General features: G+C 41.0%; 3 protein-coding genes across 5 annotated transcripts in view; 2 read left to right on the forward strand and 1 right to left on the reverse strand.

Annotated features, from left to right (window-relative positions):
* The first annotated feature begins 500 nt into the window (after positions 1–500).
* On the forward strand, positions 501–7823 carry samsn1a (SAM domain, SH3 domain and nuclear localisation signals 1a). Its single transcript, XM_072691565.1, has 8 exons — positions 501–653; positions 1634–1714; positions 1907–2035; positions 3141–3258; positions 3359–3510; positions 5435–5641; positions 5746–5896; positions 7325–7823. The coding sequence occupies exons 1-8, from the start codon at positions 597–599 to the stop codon at positions 7462–7464; spliced, it is 1035 nt and encodes a 344-aa protein (XP_072547666.1). The 5' UTR covers positions 501–596; the 3' UTR covers positions 7465–7823.
* Positions 7824–8884: 1061 nt separating this feature from the next.
* hspa13 (heat shock protein 70 family, member 13) lies at positions 8885–15194 on the forward strand. Its single transcript, XM_072691568.1, has 5 exons — positions 8885–9012; positions 10434–10774; positions 10896–11109; positions 11416–11583; positions 12006–15194. The coding sequence occupies exons 1-5, from the start codon at positions 8988–8990 to the stop codon at positions 12572–12574; spliced, it is 1317 nt and encodes a 438-aa protein (XP_072547669.1). The 5' UTR covers positions 8885–8987; the 3' UTR covers positions 12575–15194.
* A 1734-nt stretch (positions 15195–16928) lies between these two features.
* The window catches only part of gdpd5b (glycerophosphodiester phosphodiesterase domain containing 5b), an 81283-nt gene continuing 77000 nt past the window's right edge, over positions 16929–21211 (reverse strand). For 2 of the 3 annotated variants that reach the window (XM_072691567.1, XM_072691566.1), the window contains one exon: positions 16929–18220. In XM_072691567.1, the coding sequence (XP_072547668.1) occupies positions 18153–18220 (68 nt within the window). In that variant the 3' untranslated portion in view covers positions 16929–18152. Of the gene's footprint in view, positions 18221–20405; positions 20626–21211 lie in introns of all 3 variants that reach the window. The other variant, XR_011980607.1, reaches the window with a different exon arrangement.

Below are 21211 nucleotides of genomic sequence, written 5' to 3' on the forward strand. Positions count from 1 at the left end.
TAATCAGCAATTCTGCAATGAAATCTGCTTCAGTTGAGAAATTTGAGAGGAACTCTCTCAATAACGTGACTTCTCAGCCTTGAGTCAGCCAGCACTTCCTCTATACAGAGAGCAGATTTTGTAACTTGGGCAAAAGTGAGAGAAAAAAAAACCCAACACATGCATTTAACTAATTTTATTACCAATTCAGACTAATCTAACTGAGCCTGCCATGCTATTATTACACATATTGATACTATACAGTGCAGTACAGCACTGTTTCCATTATAATACTGAAAGTAGTCGCTTAGTAGCAGATTCTCTGCCCAGTCGCTTTATGCAAGTTACTAGAAATGACTGGGAAGTGGTTCTTAACATGACCACAAAATGCAGACTCAAGCATTAGTGTTTTTCCCCTCTGAAACTGGTTCAATAATAGACAGTATTGGGTCACATCCTGTGTGATGTGAGGAAGTCAGAAAGCCAGACTCATCAGCTCAAAGCCTGCAGTTAATGCTTTAGTGCTTCAGAGTCGAAGGTTAAACACACCAGCTGGGATTCAAAAAAAAAAGAAAAGAAAAAAAGATTGGAAATAGATCATAACAAAAAGTAAGGCCATGCTTCAGAGGGCGGCTTCAAATGTCTCAGACAAACCTAGAAACATCAAGCCAAAGGTAAGAATTTCTCATTTTGAGCCTTATGTGAACTAGTCTGAAGAGCAAAGCTTGGTTCCAGGTTTCTGTTGGATGCCTCTGGTTGGTGCTAGGATATGTTCAATACAATCATATATATTATAATGTGAATGTTAGTATTTAAGGAAACTGGATTTGTTGTTTAGTACAAACATTTTGGTCATATGCAAAAAAAGTATCCAAAAAATACAAACTGAACGTAATGTCATGTTTAAAACTGGAAGGCAGTCGGCTACCTTCATGGTATTATTGGGGCTGGAATCACAAGTACACAGATACATTTACAGCATTTAGCAGATGCTCTTATCCAGAGTGGCTTACAAAAGTGCTTTGCTATTTACCCAAGAATAACTTCAGCTAGTTTGAATAGACTAAAATTCAAAGATACCTCTAATCTTAGACATAAGTCAATATGGAGACCATAGTACTCTAATAGATATATAATAGATCACTGATCACTGCATTGTCAAAAGCCATGATTTAAGCATTTAATGTTATGCATTAAATTCCATATATATATATATATATATATATATATATATATATATATATATATATATATATATATATATATATACAGTAAAAAGCACCCCACTCCAGCCAGTACAGAGTGCATAAGCAGCAGCAGCCCCCTAAGCCCTGATTTACCAAACCAGGGGTTGGAGGAGAAACTCTAAATAATACTAGACTCCATGATGAGAACTTGAGATATTTTAATGAACACAGTAATGGAGAACCTCCACCACTTTCTGTGGGAATGTTATTAGTATTTATTCTAAAATCAGTGTTTTACTGAGGAAATAAACACTTACTGCCCAGATAAGGAGCCTTCTAATTCTCATTCTCACAGGTGCCTAAACTGTTGCACAGTACTCTACTGTACGTCCAATCAAATATGAACTGATTGGATATTTGATTTTTTTCTAATTGCACTAAATTGGACCTTTTTTCCTCCGATTCAGCGATCCACTAGTTTCGGAAAGTTTGACAGCTTCAGGCATAACCACTCACCTGCCAGGCACGAGGAAAATGGAACGACTGCGGTAAGAAAGATCAGATTTAACCTCGACCCACTCTTTAGGGGAAACAAGCTGATGCTAAATTTAGGGCCAAACACTGCAACTTTGAGCTATGAATTATTAACTGCTAGCACAGCTCCGGGCTTACTGAGCATTTGAGCAGAGTTGTTATCCTGCGTGGATGTCAATACTCATTATGTCCTGTGCTTGCAATAGGCGGAGGGTGAATCAGGGACAGAGCACAATGACAAACACAGTGGCTTGGGGAAGAAGATGAAGGCCATCTCACTGACTATGCGCATGAAGATGGGCAAGAAACATGGCAAATCATGCTCAGAGGACATGGTGAGTCACTGCACAGAAAACCAGTCCAGTCTTGTCTATATGTACATCAGGATTTCACCACCATGCCACAAAACACCATCATCCTTCCCCATTCAGCGTGGTGAGATGTCTCAATGACATCCTTTAAAGATGAGATCTAAAGGTTCTAACCAACACTTAGTATTAATTAACTTTTTTATATTAACTGCTAATACCACCAATTACACCAATTAGCCACAACACTGGTCTAATATTGAGTAGACACAACAGATCTGACCATTCCATGCATTGACCCTACAAGATCTAATAGTCTAATATTGAGTAGACAACAGATCTGACCATTCCATGCACTGACCCCACAAGATCTAATGATCTAATATTGAGTAGACAACAGATCTGACCATTCCATGCACTGACCCCACAAGATCTAATGATCTAATATTGAGTAGACACAACAGATCTGACCATTCCATGCACTGACCCCACAAGATCTAATGATCTAATATTGAATAGACACAACAGATCTGACCATTCCATGCACTGACCCCACAAGATCTAATAATCTAATATTGAATAGACACAACAGATATGACCATTCCATGCACTGACCCCACAAGATCTAAGGGTCTAATATTGAGTAGACACAACAGATCTGACCATTCCACGCATTGACCCTACAAGATCTCTGAAGGTGTCCTGTGGTTAATGGCACCAAACCATTAGCAACAGATCCTGTAAGTTGTTAGGAGGGGCCTCCATGGATCTCATCAATCAGCCTTAGGTGCCCATGACTCTTTCACTGGTTCACACACTGGTTGTCCTTTCTTGGACCACTTTTGGTAAGTACTGACCACTGCATACCAGAAATACTCCACAAGACCAGCCTGATGATTTGGAGATGTTCTCTTACCATCACAAAAGATGGTTCTTGTCAAAGTGGTGCTAATGTTATGGCTGATGGGTGTAAGTGATATACTTATGAGAGCAAGGAACTTATATGTCTGAGCGGTTCATTTAGTAATCCAGCTCAGTGTCGAAATGCGTCAATGCGTCACTCACAAGAATGCACACAGCCTTACTCAAGCCTGTGGTTAAGGTTTCTCATTCAGTGCTCTTCTTGGTACAGGGTGATGACACAGACAGAGAAGCCGAGGGAGAAACAGAGAACGTCTCCCCAGCAACCAAATCGTCACACAGAACCAGCAACTCGTTAGAAAGCCTCCACAGTGGACAGAGCTCCTCCAGTAAGCACTCACACATCACCACAGACAGCCTCATTACCGACGACAGGATGGGCAGGACAGCACAGTCATATTCACAATGTGTTATACCCTACTGGCTCAGGTGGAGTGACCAGCAGTTCAGACGTGTCCAGTAACAGGGACAGCCTGAGGCTGGAGGAGGAGGTGCCCTACGCCGGCCAGTTCTGTGGACGAGCCAGAGTGCACACGGACTTTGTGCCGAGTCCATATGACACGGACTCCCTCAAACTCAAGGTCAGCGTTCCATCTGCTTTATTTATGCTGACCTTCATCGCCGACTTTGTGAAAAGTCTTCGTCTTTGCAGGAAGATGATGTCATTGTTTTTTCTAGCTAGTACAGTAAAAATTAACCACTGTAAACAGCGGAGAACAGGGGGTATTTTAGAACAGTGCTGATGGGGAACATTTTAAAACCATGTGGATTTTGGGCATTCTAGAGCGATGTTAATTGGGTGTTCTAGATCCGCTTGAATGGGGTAAATACTCTAGAACAGTGGCTGGGGCATTCTAGTGCAGTGTGAACAGTGCTGATGGGGAAGAGTTCTAGAGCAGCCTGGATGGAGAACATTCTAGAACTGTGTTAATGGAGTGCTCTAGATCAGTGAGAATAGGCAAAAACACTGTTACTGAATTGTATAAAACATTCTAGAACAATGTGGTTGGGGAACATTGTAGAACCGTGTTAATGGAGTGTTCTAGATCAGTCCGAATGGGAGACAAAACACTGTAACTGAATTGTATAAAACATTCTAGAACAATGTGGTTGGGGAACATTCTAGAACAGTGTTAATGGGATGTTCTAGATCAGTCAGAATGGGCAAAAACACTCTGTTACTGAATTATACAATAGACTCTAGAACAATGATAATGGGGTGTTGTAAATCTGGTAAAATACCTGAAAAACACTAGAACCCTGTGACTGGTGATTCTAGTATTGTAAACAATGCTGATGTAGAAGCATTTTAGAACAATGTTAATGGGATGTTCTAGATCTATGTGAAAAATACTCTAGAACATTGACTGGGGCTTTCTAGTACAGTGTGAACAGTGCTGATGGGGAAGCATTCGAAAATAGTGTGGATTGTGGGAAGCAACCTTAGAACAGTGTTAATGTGGTGATCTAGATCAGTCAGATTGGGGGGGGGGAAGCACTCAACGTAGCCGAATTGTATAAAACATTCTAGAACATTGTGGATGGGAAACATTCTAGAACAATGGAAACGGGGTGTTGTAAATCTGCTTGAATGGGATAAAATACTCTAGAACCCAGGACTGGTCATTCTAGAATATGTATAACTGAATTGTATTACACATTCTAGTAGAACAATTTGAATGGGGAGCATTTAGAACAGTGTTAATTGGGTGTTCTAGATCACCCTGTAACTGAATTGTATAAATGGGATGTTGTAAATCGGCTTGAATGGGGGAAAATACTAGAAAATACTAGAACCCATGACTGGTGATTCTAGTATTGTAAACAGCGCTGATGATGAAGCATTTTACATCAGCATTAATGGGGTGTTCTAGAGTCTAGTCTCAATGGGAAACACTCACTAGAACCATTAGAATTGGGAAAAACATACTAGAATGGTGTTAATGGGCGGTTCTAGATAAGTTTGAATGTGCGGGAAAGACTCTAGAACAATGTGCCTGGAATGGAAAAACCCACAATTAAGCCATGTGAATTGAGGTATTCTAGAACAGTGTGTGTGTGGGGGGGGGGGGACTCAGTAGAACGATGTGAATGGGAAGAATGTTTTAGAACCAGTGCAAATGGTGAAAAACAAAAATAGCATGAATGAGGGTATTCTAGAACAGCAGGAACCAGAAAAATACTCTCTAGAACATTGTGAATGGGCGATATTCTATGCTAGAGTGAATGAGGAAATATTCTAGAACCGTGTAAATAGGTTTTGATGGCCTACATGAGATTTGTGGAACAGTGGAGTATTCTTGAACAGCATGAATGATTAAAATACAGACGTGCATTGAATGGGGAAACACCCCAGAACAGGGTGGATGGAGTAGAACACTTAACAATCCGGTGTAGCAACAGCTATAGCACACCGCAGTTGGTTGGAGAACATTGAGAAGATGTGATCTGAGCTTTATGTTTCAGTGACTCTCTACAACTCTAGACGTACTGTCTTTCTTCCAGGTCGGGGACATTATCAACATCATTAGCAAACCCCCTATGGGAATATGGACCGGCATGCTGAACAATAAAGTGGGAAATTTCAAGTTTATCTACGTGGATATGCTGGTTGAGAAAGAGGAGGAGGCTCCAAAGATTCGGCCTCAGAGACTGTCCAGAAGGCCCCGACCAAAAACTCTGCTGGAGTTACTGGAGAGGCTGCATTTAGAGGTAAATATTCCAAACACCTTCCTTCAGAAACCTTCAGCCCTACGCTAATGCCTGGCATTCACACACATACAACAAGTTACAGTTTGTCCAACCTGTTCCCTCAGGGTTATGCTTCCACATTGCTCTTAAATGGCTACCAGACGGTGGAGGACCTGAAGCACCTGAATGAGAAGAATTTGATTGAACTGAATGTGACTGATCCCGAGCACAGGCGCAAGCTGCTGGCTGCTTCAGAAGTCATCTACGATATGGGCAGTGAGTATCACAGCTACTTTGAGTAGTCAAAGTTCCTGAGACAATAGTTGGCAAGTGTGGACAATATTGGCAGTATTTCCAATATTAAGGCCATACTTTTAACTTCAGTCAGACCCAGACTTCAAAACCACACCATCTGTGTTTACTATCAGCCTTGGTAAATCTGGTAGCTAAATCTTTCATCATATTATAGGCATTAAATGCTAAAAGCAGTATGGCCTACAGCTTAGAATAGTGAGCCTGGGACCAGAATTATGCATTATGGGCAGTCCCTAGCATCACCTGCAGACTGCTCATTTATCATAACATGCAAATGTGGGGCTCACATGGGTGAAACATGGGCTAATGTGGGTTCCAGGTGGGCAGGTGCTCCGAGTGGATTCGTACACATGTTGATACTGGGACCCAGCTGGGCTTCCCAAATAGGCCTCATCGTTACAGCCCACCCTTATCTCACATAGGTTCTCATCTAGACCCAAAGTGCAGTGTAAATCCCAAATTGGGCCCATGGTTAACCTCTTCTGCTCTTATTGCTGACCCTGGTGGGCATCTACATGTGGGGCCAACATGAAACCCATGGATGAAACTTCCTGGTTCCCAACTGGGCTACACATAGAGGGTATCTGGGTTAGCACTCTTTGGAGCGCCACATTGTTAGAGGTTTGGTCAGGAGTGCTGGATATAGGCGAAATAATGGTGGGGTTGGGGGAAAAGACCTGCCTATTAGGAACCTTCCTGAACATCTCAATGGCCAGTTGAGCCTGGGAAGGGAGGGCTTCGCCCAGGTTGCCGTATAAGCTAGAACCGCCACTGACCAGAAGATTGCCGGTTCAAGCCCCTGGGCTGGCATGAAGGCAGGGTGGGGAGAGTGAAGGAACAGTGCTTTCCTTGAGGTGTCCTTGAGGTGTCCCACCCTTCCAGGAGTGTTCATTCATTGCCCCTATGCATTAGTATATGCGTTCCTGTGCCACAGTGCAGGCTAAATTGTACTGTACTGCTGTGTAATGGCTATGAAAGCATGTCAGTGGTGCCAGAAAGGCAATTTTGCCTGTTAGTAAATCTATTCAAATTTGGCTCCTGATGCCTCAATGTGAATAACGCAAAGCAATACCCCCCCCCCCACACACACACACGTTTGTGTTAATCTCCACAGCACGAAAGTCAAGTACAGAGTGTTAGCATGAATGCAGGTCAGGATTAATGGCCACATGAATGTGAGTTCACTGTGAACAGGTGGTGCATGGCTGGGTTGTTCTGGCTCTGGCCTGCAACATGCAGTTCATAACCAGCAAGAGCTGCAGTCATTTAATTAACATTAACTCCATTAGGGTTGCACGCGTAACCCAAACCTGGTTTGCTTGCCTGAGATGTAATTAACCAGCAGGAGTGCAGATGAAAGCCCTAACCTCACTCTGCTGTGCCCCACAGGAGACGACCTAGTGGAGATGAAGGGCGAAGAGGAGGACGAGGAGGGCAACGACTGTCCTAGAGACTCGGGTTGCTTCATCCCAGCAGAGTGTGCGGACACTGGCAGAGAGGACACAGAAAACCACTCGCCCGCTGTCTAGCGTCTGCTTCCTGTAAAACATTATGGCGCAATGAGCGTTGAGCAACACGGACCTACAGAGTCTGCAAACTCAACCAGCCATTATGAATAGATGTTTATTTTTGTCGGTGAAGGCCGGACTACTGTATATTCACTGAACCCAAAAGTCTGTAGCCTTAAATGTCAAGATATCTGCTGGCTTACATATTTAAGCTCTTTTCTTCCTTTCTGTGCAGTAATACTCATTGTGTGTATTGAGTGTGTGTGTGTGTGTGTGTGTGTAAATGTTTTATCTTAAGTACATCATCAGTGCTAATTATTATACTCCTACTGTACATACATACCTCCTTATGTACCATTTAATAAATTATTTATCTTTGACTGAGGTCGTCATTTCTGCTTTTTTAGTTTACAGCTTCATAAAAAGGTAAAGGTGCACGTATTTGTCACTGTACAGCAAAATGTGTCCTCCACATTTAACCCATCTGTGGTAGTAGCGCACACACACACACACAGTAGGGGCAGTGAGGTACACACACACCCAGAGCGGTGGGTGGGCAGCCAACTCCAGCACCCGGGGAGCAGAGAGGGTAAAGGGCCTTGCTCAAGGGCCCAACAGTGGCAGCTTGCCAAGCCCAGGACTCAAACCCACAACCCTGTTATCAATAACCCGGCGCTCGAACCGCTGAGCCACCACTGCCCTCATAGATAATCAACATACACTAACTGGACAAAAGTATTGGGACACATGCTCATTCATTGTTTCAAGGGTAAAAAGAATAAAAATAAAATAAAAAGCGAGAGAGTTTACCCTGCTTTTGTTGGAGGAACTCAGTCTCTACTGTCCAGGGGAGAAGGCTTTCTACTAGATTTGGGAGGAGCATTGCTGTGAGGATTTGATTGCATGCAGGAACAAATGCATTAGTGAGCTCATAAGTGCTAATAATCATTCCAGAGAACACAGCTCAATGCTGGGGGGCTTTATACCCCTCTAGCCCACACCTGGCATTAGCCAGCATAGTGCCTATAGGTTCACGTGTATCTGCTCCTGAGAGTCCTATTGTATTGGCAAGCTCTGTGTGTGTGTGTGTGTGTGTGTGTGTGTGTGTGCGCTCGCGCGCGTCTGCAATTTTTTTGTCAGCAATAAGTGCAACGTGAAGTGGCTGCAACTATGCATTCATTAAAAGGGGTGTCCACAAACATTTGGACAAGTAGTGCATCTCCTCTAATACTGATCAGGAAGTAGCCTCAGTGGTCGCAGATTCGGAAACAGACGTCATCACGCTGGGGGCGTTGCTTCGGCGAAACAGCGCTGGGAAAGCCCGTGACACACAGCATTGTGGGAAATGTAGTTTATCAAATGCAGCTCGCCCTATTGATAGAACAGTGCTGCTCTTGAAAAAGACTACATCCCCCATAAGCTCCGCCTTCTCCCGTTAGAGGGACGTGTACATGTACACAGAAATGCCCGCTTGCCGGTGTTCAGTCGTAGTTACTGAATGACAACACTTGAGTTAACGGTATTTGTCTCAGCAGGCTGAAGAAATGGCAGGAGAAATGTCTATAATCGGTGAGTGTTTTAACTATTTGAGCGAATTCACAGTGAACAGCGTGGTAGTTTAGCGGTTCTTGCTCATTTCCTGGTGGCTACGTTGCTCTGAATGCGTTCAGCCAGCTCGCCTGATTCCAGCTGCTGGACGTTGAAGATCCAGATGTTCAGTAATGTCCAATGTCCTGTTTAAATAACTCTCACTTTAGGTCAGGATAGGCATCCTAACACACTTATCTAGCCAACTGCCACCATATGGGAGCTGATACTAGCTACTGCTGCATTGCTTGGTTATTAATGTGTGAATCAGCCCCACTGTCTAAATCTGCCACATTTTCCACATCTCTATACACATCTGCCACTTTTCAGCTGTCCTTTTTACATTACTTGGTCCTAATCTGGCTACAGAGCTCCTAAGGTAGCTGACATTATTAAGGTAGGACCTTATATTTAGCTTAGAGATTGAATCAGTTCCCTTGTTTTAATAAATCACTAAAAATCATATAGTAGTGATGGTTTTATTAAGCTGAGGAAAGGATGTATTAAAGTAAGGGAACGTTTAAATGCTCGAAATATTAATTTTCTACTTTGATACTTTAGAGGCTCCATCTGCCATCCGTCTATCTGCACATCATGTCTGTGATTTCTTGGGTTTTACATCACATCAATTACATGAAACAGTATGATTAGAAAATATATAGTATACACAATAGAAATAAATATGAAATGAACATATAGAGAGGTGATATAATAAAGTGATATATAAAGAACAATATTGAGTCAATATATAAAGACGACATAAAGACGTGGCATGAATCTTTTTTAGGATAATCACTTACCAGACTCCTCTACAGCTGCAACCTTCTTTCTGAAGGCCTCAGAGAGCTCTCTGGATCTGGTCATGGTGATCTTCTTCACCACTCACTTCAACTTTAACCAAGAGCAGACCAGACTAAGCGTCTGAGGTTTAAATAAGACTCCAGACTCCTCCAGAATCTGCTCGAACCATGTTCTGATCATCTGCAGCTGATGTTCTGCTCCTGATTCAGATTTTTTGACATTTTAGGGTTTTAAGAAGTAATAAATCTGGCATTTAATAATACATTTATTAATAAAATAGCATTTCTGTTTAATTACACTTTACAAAGGCTTTAAAAAGCATTTGGTCAATTGTATGTGTTTAGTTATATTACCCCCATCCCTCAATATTAAATGTATTAAATGAAGAGCAAATGTCCACATGATTAAATATGTACAAAGCAATAATAAAAATAAAGTTTTTATGGGGTATCCTAATATTTTGATTTGACTGTACATAGAAACACAAAATATACACCCATATAGAAAATAAGTGACGCTGTGCAATCTCACCTTATCAAGCTAAAATGATCACCTGTCATTTCACTGTGCTTCTCTTTCTCTGCTGGTGTTACTCTGTGCAGGCTCGGTTATCCTTGCTTTATTCTTGGCTGGCTATCTTGGACAACAGTACCTGCCTCCTCCTAAACCCAGGGTGATTGGGTTAGATCTCGGGACCACGTTTTGCTCAGTGGGAGCATTCCAGCCAGGAACAGGAGAGGTGGAGGTCATTGCAGATGAGAAGGGACGGAAAAGCATCCCAAGTGTGGTGTCCTTTACTGATACTGGCATATATTCTGGACATGAAGGGCAGGAGTTATCGGACATCAATCCACAAAACACAATATATGATGCCAAGAGGTTTATAGGAAAGATTTTTGACCAGAACACTTTGGACCAAGAGAGCGCACGTTACCCATTCAAGGTATATTTTTTGTTTTTGTCCTTTTTTCTAAAACATCTCAAGACCTTTTCCTTTTCTTCTTATTGAGTACATGTAGAGAATTTGCATTGGCTTCATTTATTGCACTTACCTTTCATTACAGGTAACCCTCAACAACGGCAGTGCAGAGTTTGTGGTCTCTACAAACGGCACTTTCACAGTGAGCCCAGAGTTCATCGGCTCTCGCCTCCTGTTGAAAATGAGAAAGATGGCAGAGAAGCATCTGGGAGTTCCCATCGAGAAAGCGGTCATATCTGTGCCAGCAGAGTTTGATGAGAGGCAGAGAAACTACACGATAAGAGCTGCCAACCTGGCTGGTCAGTCTGCCAAAAAGCCACTTGCTTAATCTAAAATCTCAGCTGCATCAGAGGCATCAATTTGTGATAGTTAAAACAATTGATTAGATGTTAATTCCTCTAGGGCTACTTTCTTACTTGGTGCAACATCAGGGATTTTCCAGCAGCAGCAGTAACGCAGCACTAAATTAAATTTTAAAAGTTTTCAGGACTTTACAATCTAAAATTGGTGCATAGTGTGAAGTGTGGAGTCATGATCAGTGCAAATACCTGTTACTGATGTGATGTAACAGCAACTTCTCTGTCTCTTGTCTTCTCTTCTGTCAGGATTGGACATCTTAAGGGTCATTAATGAGCCCACAGCAGCAGCAATGGCCTATGGGCTCCATAAGGTGGATGTGTTTAACGTACTTGTGGTAGACTTAGGAGGAGGGACGCTGGATGTGTCTTTGCTCAACAAGCAGGGTGGCATGTTCCTTACCAGGGCCATGGCAGGTAAGAATTAAAAAGCCTCTATAAAATATGATGGCAGTGTTTGAAAATCTAGTAGAAAGCCTTTCCTGGACACCTGGACAGTGGATAATGCTTTTGAATAAGCAGGTGTCCCAATACTTTTGTCCATATGGTGTATGGCCGATTTGTCTAACCGATATTTTGTATTTAGTGCAGAACAGCAAAATATTAAGGTGACTTTGCATGTCTGTACTTTGCATTGTGTTCATCTTACAGCATTAAAACCCTTTAAACATAAATTTCCTTGTACAAGAACCCTCTTACACAATTTGCATTCATCCTAGATGCAGATGAGCTCATCATTTCTCATTATCCTAACATCTTCTGACAAGTGTCTCACTACTACAACCTCTAGTAGATGTTTTCAGCCACACAATCTGAACTCTCTGTCCTCGTCCCCACAGGGAATAACAAGCTAGGCGGCCAGGACTTCAGCCAGCGGTTGTTCCAGTACGCCAGCGAGCGAGTGCGCCAGCAGTACGGAGTGCCTCCCACCTTAAAGGAGGACGTTCATCGACTCCGACAGGCCATAGAGGCAGCCAAGCTCAGACTGACGGTGGAGCCCAGCGCCTCCCTCAAAGTGCCTCTCCGTCTGCAGACCACAGGAGCTGAGGGTCCGCAGGAGGAGCGAGTTACATTCCAGGAGGAGCTCACCCGCAAGCTCTTCGAAGACCTCAATGCAGATCTCTTCCAGAAGATTCTGGCTCCCATCGAGACTGTTCTGGTAGAGGGACGTTTAGATAAGGCCGAGGTCGACGAGATCGTTCTGGTGGGAGGCTCCACGAGGATCCCTCGCATTCGGCAGATTATCAGTCAGTACTTTGGCAAGGAGCCGAATACGTCTGTGGACCCTGACCTAGCCGTGGTGACTGGAGTGGCTCTCCAGGCGGGTATCATGGGTGGGTCCTGGCCGCTGCAGGTCAGCGCCATTGAGATTCCAAATAGGAATCTGCGGAAAACGAACTTCAGCTGAGGACAAAGTTGGGTTGTAGTTGTTACTGTATCATGTGTGGATCATGGGTCACGTACTTGTGCCCAGACTACAGGCCAAGCAACTGACTGATATATATATATTTTTTAACTGTTTCTTTGCTTTGCGTCCTCATAATTTGTAATAAACGCAGAAACATGAGGCAGTATGTAGTAACAGGTGTTAAAAATGATTAGGATGCAACATTAAGGTACTTTAAGCAGACTGAGTTCTAATAATTATTACATTCCTGATTTGAGTCCCAAACAGCAGTTTAATAGGCTTTGAATTGTGGGGGGTGTTTCCAAAACCACCCGTAAAAACATTGGGCCTAATTTACTACTTTCATAAAACTCACTTATGCAGTTTTCACACAGATTCTGGCATGTTTTCCTGTTTGGGGATTAGTTCAGTTTACGAGGACAGTAAGAGTCATTTTAAGAGTGAAGCTGAAAACAAGTCTGCATTAGACTTTTTATTAGGACTTTACTGAAGAGCTAATTTTCAGACATTCTTAGGAGGATATTGATGGATGAGGCCCAACATTAGCAATTTTTTAATTAATTATTATAAAAGCTGTGTTTGCTACTTTAGTCCAAAGTATATCCAGTAGGTGGTAACAGTGTAAACTGGTGATGGTGGCTAATGATGTCTAGTCCCTGTAGAGAGGAACCACCAATACAACAGGACTTTCTGAAGCAGATAAACATGAACCTATTGGCACCATGCCTAATACTAGGCGTGGGCTAGAGGGGTATAAAGGGGAATAACAATGGAACTGCATGCTCTAAAATGATGGTGCTCCATCCAGTACTTTTCAGGATGAACACAGCTGTGCTTTGTCTCGGGACAGTAGAGACAGTTACTCTAACAAAGGCAGGATACATTTTTTTTTTAATTCCCTTGATTTCAGAAGAAACAGTAAATGAGCATGTGTCCCAATACTTTTGTCCATATAGTGGAGAGCTGATGCTAGTGGGGTTAGCAGGACGTATAGGTCAAGATCAAGCAGTTCTAGGATAAAGATCACTATGCTGAGGTATCGTTTCATCTTTGGTCTACTTAGCTTTAGGGGCTTTTACGTGCAAAGTGATGCAAACGTGTTTTTTCTATGGCGTCAGTGAAAGAACCCTTTCAAGCACTTTAATTAGTTATTGTGTATAATTGATTCTATTATTTTCAACAGTAACGGTTCAAGCTAAAAGTTCCTAAATTCTAAATAGAGAAACAAATACCAACGTCAGATAATCCAGGCCAGTCCCACCTGGATGTTCTTAATTTTGAGATTTTTAATGATCTGAATTTCAGTAAGCATACAAAGATGGTTCTGCTTACAAACTAACAGTACTCCTTAGTTTGCAATTAAAGCTTGCATAAAGTAGAACCTGTCAGGTTTTCTATACCAGTGTATCCCACCCTTTAGATGGTTTGGTCATTTTCCAGCCCACCAGTTGATGGTTGAATGTGTGAATCACATTGCCGTCATAAATTTCCAAATTGGACTGAGGAAGCGGGAGCTGTGCAATGATATTGGACATATTTGTACTTTTGGACCAGTATGGCTGGACCATGACAACCTGTATCTGTTGATGGGCTGTGGAGATGGTCATCATCTGCCTTCAGGAACCCACTGTTTAACTGTTTAAACCGTAGGATTTTCCACAAAAAAACAGATCACTTTGCGGAGTGTGCTTATATGCTGTGGCAAGTTGCAATGCATACATGCTTTCTGGGCATTTTTTACAGCACTGGATAAAAGGACTCCTTGTCACTGGTCAGTGCTACATGTTCTGTCTGGCAAATTTGGAAAGCTGACCTCTCAGAGTAACATTTTTCTTTATGTTAAAAGTGCTCTGGATGAACCTGTACGAACTTTTTGAAATGTGACCAATTGTTCCATAGCTATTTATTTATTTATATGATCTCTCTCTTTTATTTTTTTGCTTGTGCCTTTTAAAGTTGCTGCTGGTATTTTAGTTCATTTACATAACGACATACCGGACTAATGTTTCAATATTTGCTCATAAGGCTTTTTTGATAGTTGCTTAAAATAGGAAATGTATTGTATTTGTGGAATATTTCCACCTGCCAACTGTACAGGGTGTGTGTGCTGGTATTTGTAGGATGAACTACTGATCCAATCGACTATAGAGATAAGATGAATTTCAGACCTGAAAAGAAAATTTGAACCAAAAATGTGGGAAATGTCAAATAATCAAAGGCTTATTTGTAAAAAAAAAAAATAGTTGAGTTAAATACAGTTTGATGTTTCTCATCTACATAAACGCAACATCTTGAGTATTTCCTGTTAAGTGTAAACATCATAGTTGTTTTTTTTTTAAAGAAATGTGTACTGTATTGGAATACTTACCACCTGTTTCTTACTATTTGTAAGTATTGAAGTATTTACAGCTTAATTACAACTAGTTTTTTGTTTTTGTTTTTTTAGTAAGGAGGCTGGGCAGCAGGATTGTCAAAATCTAGAACAATTTGGGAATACATTCAGCACTGCTATGAAGTCTGACTTTTTTTTTTGTATTTCTGCATAAAGATGACCTGAAATGTGATTAGAACTCATCTAATCTCAATTATGAAAAGAGAACCCAATTAAATATTAAAATGATAGTTTCTACATTTATTTCTTAAGATAAATTATCCTAGATTAAATCTTCATCTAAAAAATATGAGACCTTTGCTTTCAGTAATGGGTTTAACACCCTTGAGCAGCTTTGACTTCAGCTACGTGTTTCCAGTAACTGGTGATCAGCCCTGCACAACAAGTTGGAGGAACTTTGGCCTAGTTTCAATGCAGTAGCGATGGTGAACTTCCTTGCTGTACTGCTTCTTTAAGTCCTGCTTTAACCAATTCTTTGTATACTTACCTGTATGTATACAAATCATCGTCCTGTTGCATGACCCACTTACAGCTCAACCTTCAGTTTTAAGACATACGCTGACATGTAGAATTTGCTGGTACAATCCCTAAAGCATTGTGTCCAAGGTAGTACAGGTAGCATAGCACCACCAAACCATGATACTGCCACCCCCATGTTTAACAGTTTGGAAGAGGTTGGGAGGTTGGAGGGTTCTAATCTGTTTACAGAATATTCTTTAAGACTATTCTTTAGGACTTCTGGCTTATCCATGTGGTCTTGAGCAAACGTTAGATGGGCAGCAGTGTACTTTTTTTTTTAAAAGTAGTGGCTTCCTCCTTGCTACCCTGTCATACACACTTTTGTGTTAGCCTGATGGTGAACTCATGAACACTGACATTACTCAGTTTAAGAGAGGCCTGTAGGGCCTTAGATGTTATCCTGGGGTTATGTTGTTGTGACTTCCAGTAATATTCACCAGGTCCTTGGAGTGATTATCGCTGGATGACCAGTCCTTAGGAGAGTAAAAGTGTTGCTGAATTTCCTCCTTCATCAGCCTCACAATGGCTTGGTAAAACCAAGGTATAACCCATGGCGTGCTGCTTTTGTTAGATGTTAGGCTAACATTGCTAACAAACACTCAACTTTAATCACCAATCTCTTTATTTCTCCTACCTTATTCATACTTTAGTCCGCAATATCTCTCAACTCACTCAAACAGTGTCCTGAGTTGTTTTGTATGAACTGTATATGTCTCAAGCAAAAGAATGAAAATTGTAGGATGTATTTACAGAGAGGAGATTGGTGGCCATCTTAAATCCAGTATTTGTTAGCAACATTAAAGATAGTTAGCCTAGCATCTCCAGTTTTAGACTAAGAAAGCACATGTCAGATATCAAACATCTTCGCTGATTGCCTCTTTCTGAAGTAAGTGATAAATCAAGTCCATTTCAAACTATTCCTTTAGGATTTTTCCCACATCTGGAGAATGGAGTACATATCTGAGAGTATAGATATTTTCTCGTATTGTAATACATTTAGGAAATTTGCTTTTCTAACCATATCAAGGACATTCTTAGTGCTCAAACAACACGTTTCAACTGCATGTTTCATTATAAACAGTGCGATTAGACTGGTTTAATTAGACAAAGTGCAGCAGATGTATTTAGTTTAGAGTATCTGAATAGTAGTTTTAAAGAAGCTGTGGCTACTGATGTATTTGGTCTGTGATTACATGAATCGTTATAAATATTGTGTATTCCGAAAAAGGTCTTTAAATATCGTGATATAGTATGTTTACCATATCGCCCAGCCCTTTCAAAGAGCCTTTGTGAATATATGATCTAATCTTCGGCTCATTATATCATCAAGACTATTTACTCAACCTAAGTTTGCTTAAAATACAATGTCTAAATGATCCTATATTTAAATATATCCACCAACCAACGACCAAAAAACACAAGAGTTGTAGATTTCATTTTTATTGATTGACATCTGACACATACGAAATAAAAACATGAAGTAGTACGATTTGCTCAGACTCTCATGTGACAATGTTGCGGAAAGCTTTTTATTGTCAATAAAACCTACCATTACTTTGGTCCTAGAGTTATGACCTCTGTTGTAATAATCAGGCCCATAGGACGCCTTTAGTTTAGACCGCTGATACTGTAGCAAATGAATCACAATGAGCACATGACATTTTTCCACAATCACTGTACAGTGTTTTATCATTTTTGATTCTAGGCCAGTAAAGGAGTTCAAGTAGCTTTGCACATAGCACTGAAACTCAACTCCAGTCCCTCTGCATTCAGTGTAGAACCGCTTACTATAGCATGGGGCACTCATTTGATGGCAACCCTTCATTTACAGTGGACCCACATAGTAAAGAGAAGACCGCATCCTACATGCTTCTTAAACCCCCTGCATTCTGTTTCACTGAAGTTTAGATTTGCAGACTGAAATTTTTCATTTTATTTCTGAAAGGCATAAAATATTATTATAAAAATGTCAGTTTATTCTTTAAAATGGGGGAAATGACAAGCAGGGCACGTATGAAAATGTCTATTGAATAGTCACATGGTGTAAATAGCTCAAAGTTCACACAAAGAAGAAGAAGAAGAAAGGCAGGCACTCTGTAAACACACTTGGAGTTTTTGTTAGTTGCTTCAGCCCTAACAGAAGGCAGTACTGTTAACATCATGCCCAAGTAAAACCCTAAAAACACAGTTTTCTCTACAAATACTCCTCGGATCCTGGTCATAGGACGTTACCTCTAAACTGAAAGGGGAGTTCATTAAGATGCTCCATTTTTATTACAGGCATGCTTGCAGTCAGAAGCAGACAACGGACGTTCCAGCCCCCGGAGCACGGAGGGGGCAGAGGCCACAAATTTGGTAAAGTACACGAGGCTTCCTCCTCCTTCATTTACCTAGCTACTTCATTACAAGCAATAAGATAATGATAAAAATGAAAAGAAAAAAAAATTCTATACAGAATATACATTTACAATATCTATTGTTCCTCCAGCAATACTCAGCAATTGCTCAAGAAATACAATAAAGTTCAGTAGCTCACAGTAAAACACCAAAAATGGAACTGGGTGAAGGAAGAATCAGTAAAATCAAAAGTAAACAAGTCACATTTTATCCAAGCTGTATATTGTCTTTTCACCCAGACGGAAAACCAGTGCGGAAAACTCCATGGAGTCAGTGAATGCCTTGATTGGTGTAGTAGTCAAACCCATTGTCCTCATTGTTGATCCCATTGCTTACCTCTGTAGATACATAGAACAGAGTGGGTTGAACTAAAGTCTGTAAATGAATAAATATACAAACACACCATCTAACGTAACTTCCATTATAACCTAAACCTTCAGAATTCTAAGTTAAATAAATTATAAATATATAAGTCCAGAATTATTTCCTTCAAACCAATTTTGAACAGGATCAAACTGAATGAAATCAAGCTCAGCTCAGTATCTCCAGTCTATTTTGCTTTAATGTTCCATATTTACAATTTACTTCCATTATATTTTTATCCTGAGGTCCAGGTATGGCATGGGTTTGGCCATATGGCTCTGTGGGTTTATGTACCCAAAACGGTTGTCATTCACGTTAACGCAAGCATTTTCTAACCTCTCTTTATCCCTCTATTAATTAAACAGGGCTGGGTATCCCCAAAATAATCTTGGCACAGGTCCTTAGTGGCCGAGCGAGGATTACACTGAACACTCTCTCTACCAGTTAAGATGATCTTAACAAGACGCTTTTGGAAAGCTGGGCTGGGAAACACGTCTTATAACTTCAGTGTGAATTGGGCGGAGCTAGTATATTGCCGCAGGCTGAAATACAGTGTATCGAATAGGCTGATATACAGTATATATAATGTTTGTAGTAACACCACACAAACAATCAGATTGTATATATGGAATAAACAGTGAATGATTTAAAACTTTAGGCTTGTTTATAGACGATATAAAAAAAAGACTACAGGTGCAGTTGCTCAGTAAAGTCAATTTTTAACATCAGACATCTGGTATTCTGCTTTCGTTTAGAATGGGAGATGTTAGGCTAACATTGCTAATAAACACTGGACCTAGACTGTTATATGAAACATGTATGTACTGTATATTTCTTAAGCAAAGAATGAAGATTGTAGGATGTGTTTACAGAGAAGGATTTGGTGGCAATCTTAAATACAGTATTTGTTAGCAACATTAGCATCATTAGCCTAACATCTCCAATCTCCAAGGAAGCTATCAAACAGATATCAAACATCTTATCAAACATGTCAGATATCAAACATTTTCGCTGATTGATTGAATCTGGGGTAAGTGATAAATCAAACTTTCAAATAAAGAAAATAAAAAATAAAAATAAAAAAATAAAAAAAATAAAGCTTTTTTGATCCTTAAATTCAGGTTCTCATGTGTATGAGCCTTTTAAAAATATTTTCAACACTATAATGATTTAACTGTGGGATGGATGTCAATTAGTTAATCAATAATATATCTTTATAATTATAACTTGTCTTACTCCTGGCCTGAATTTATATCACAAGAAACTGACATACTACATAAAAAAATAGTAGAAACTTCGTAATAACTCCAGAACGTCCCCTTTACGTTTCATGTATTGTGCTAAAGCTGAGGTTTTCAGTCCAGTCCTGCCCAGGAACCAATAGCCAGTCCATGTTTTTGTTTGCAACAGAAGGATTAAGAAAAATCAATGTAACAAAGGTCTATTTACCCCAAATGCCTGGTAGTTGTGCTGTCTGAAGTTTGCTTCTATCTAAGCACATACTGTGGCATCATCCCGTGAATTGAGATACAGGTTGAAAACAGAATAGTGCTATAAACTGAGGCGTTATGTGGACAATAATGTAGTTTAAAACTGTATAATTTGCATTATAAAGCAAATAAATGAAGACTTAGGCATGTTTGTTAGCAGTGTTAGCCTAGCATCTCCCATTCTAAACTACAGAAGCAAACTTTTGATATCAAACATGTCTTTGCTGATTGGCTGGTCATAGTAAGTTAACCTCAAGGTGGGGTTTGGCCCATTTTATTTATAAAGGGCTGGTGTGGCTACAGGTTTTCATGCCAGCTAAGCCATGTTCATGTCTACATCATGTTAGAAGTTGTTAGCCATGCTCTGCTATGACATTTTCGGCAACTGCTTTGAAGCAAATCCAGTATGATGGTATCTGACTGAGGAACGGACGTGTGGGCAGACATGTGGGCCTTTTTAAAGGTTGGTTGGTCATGTGTGCATGTCAGTCAAATTACATCCTCCTGTCATACCAAACTGAGAGTGACTAACCCCACACCAAGGTCTCTGAATATCCTACGTCTGGTTGGCAGAACAAGTAAAAACGTACTGGACAGCACTTTCTGAGAACTGGACTGAAAAGCCCTGTACTACAGTGTACAGTAAATGTCCAATACTCCATGTACTCACCATTAACAAGCCAGAGCTAGCACGGTTATCAAGACGCGAGCCATTTATGAGCTATGATTGAAGGTGGAGGATGCCAGCGGTGGATGGACAGGAGGAGAGATGGAGGGCAGCAGGCAGTGAGAGGCAGGGAGAGGGAGGGATGGAATGGGATGAGATGAGGTGAGGTGAGATGACACAGTGGAAGGATCACACCCAGGGTTAAGCTGCTACTGCGGCTGACCTTTAGGATATGTCAGAACCACTCAGGAGAGTCATGCAGACGTTATGGGACCAATATCCACACCCGCAAACACACAATCCAGCATGGGACTTGTGTGGAGAACAAAACCACACAAACACAATGTTCTTCTACACATTGTAAAGGCCAGAACACAGCAACCCAGCAAACACCAGCAAACACCAACATCCGGGTGTTAGAAGAAGTTTATAGTGGAAGAAGTTTAAGAGGACATGGCACAGTATGAGTGGAGGGGAGTGTGACCTTCACGATAATATGGCCAAAATACATGGTTTGGAATTGAAGTGCCATTAATCACTGTTGGCCAAAAGAGTGACCTAACCTATAAGTTTCTCACTAACTATACAAAGTCAACCCAAACCCCCCCCCCCCCCCCCCCCCCCCCCAAATTTTAGATCACCCACTCACTGGTACTCTCCCCCATCACATGTAATTCTCCTGACACTGAGAGGGTGAGAACGGACATGTCTCCTCCAAGGATCCAGCGATCCTCGGGTAAAAATCCTGTCTTACGTAGCGTTATATGCAGTGGAGTTCATGCTGAAGGACTGCCTCGCTGTGCACAAAA

This window comes from Salminus brasiliensis, chromosome 11 (genome assembly GCF_030463535.1).
Source record: "Salminus brasiliensis chromosome 11, fSalBra1.hap2, whole genome shotgun sequence".
In the NCBI taxonomy this organism is placed as follows: Eukaryota; Metazoa; Chordata; class Actinopteri; order Characiformes; family Bryconidae; genus Salminus; species Salminus brasiliensis.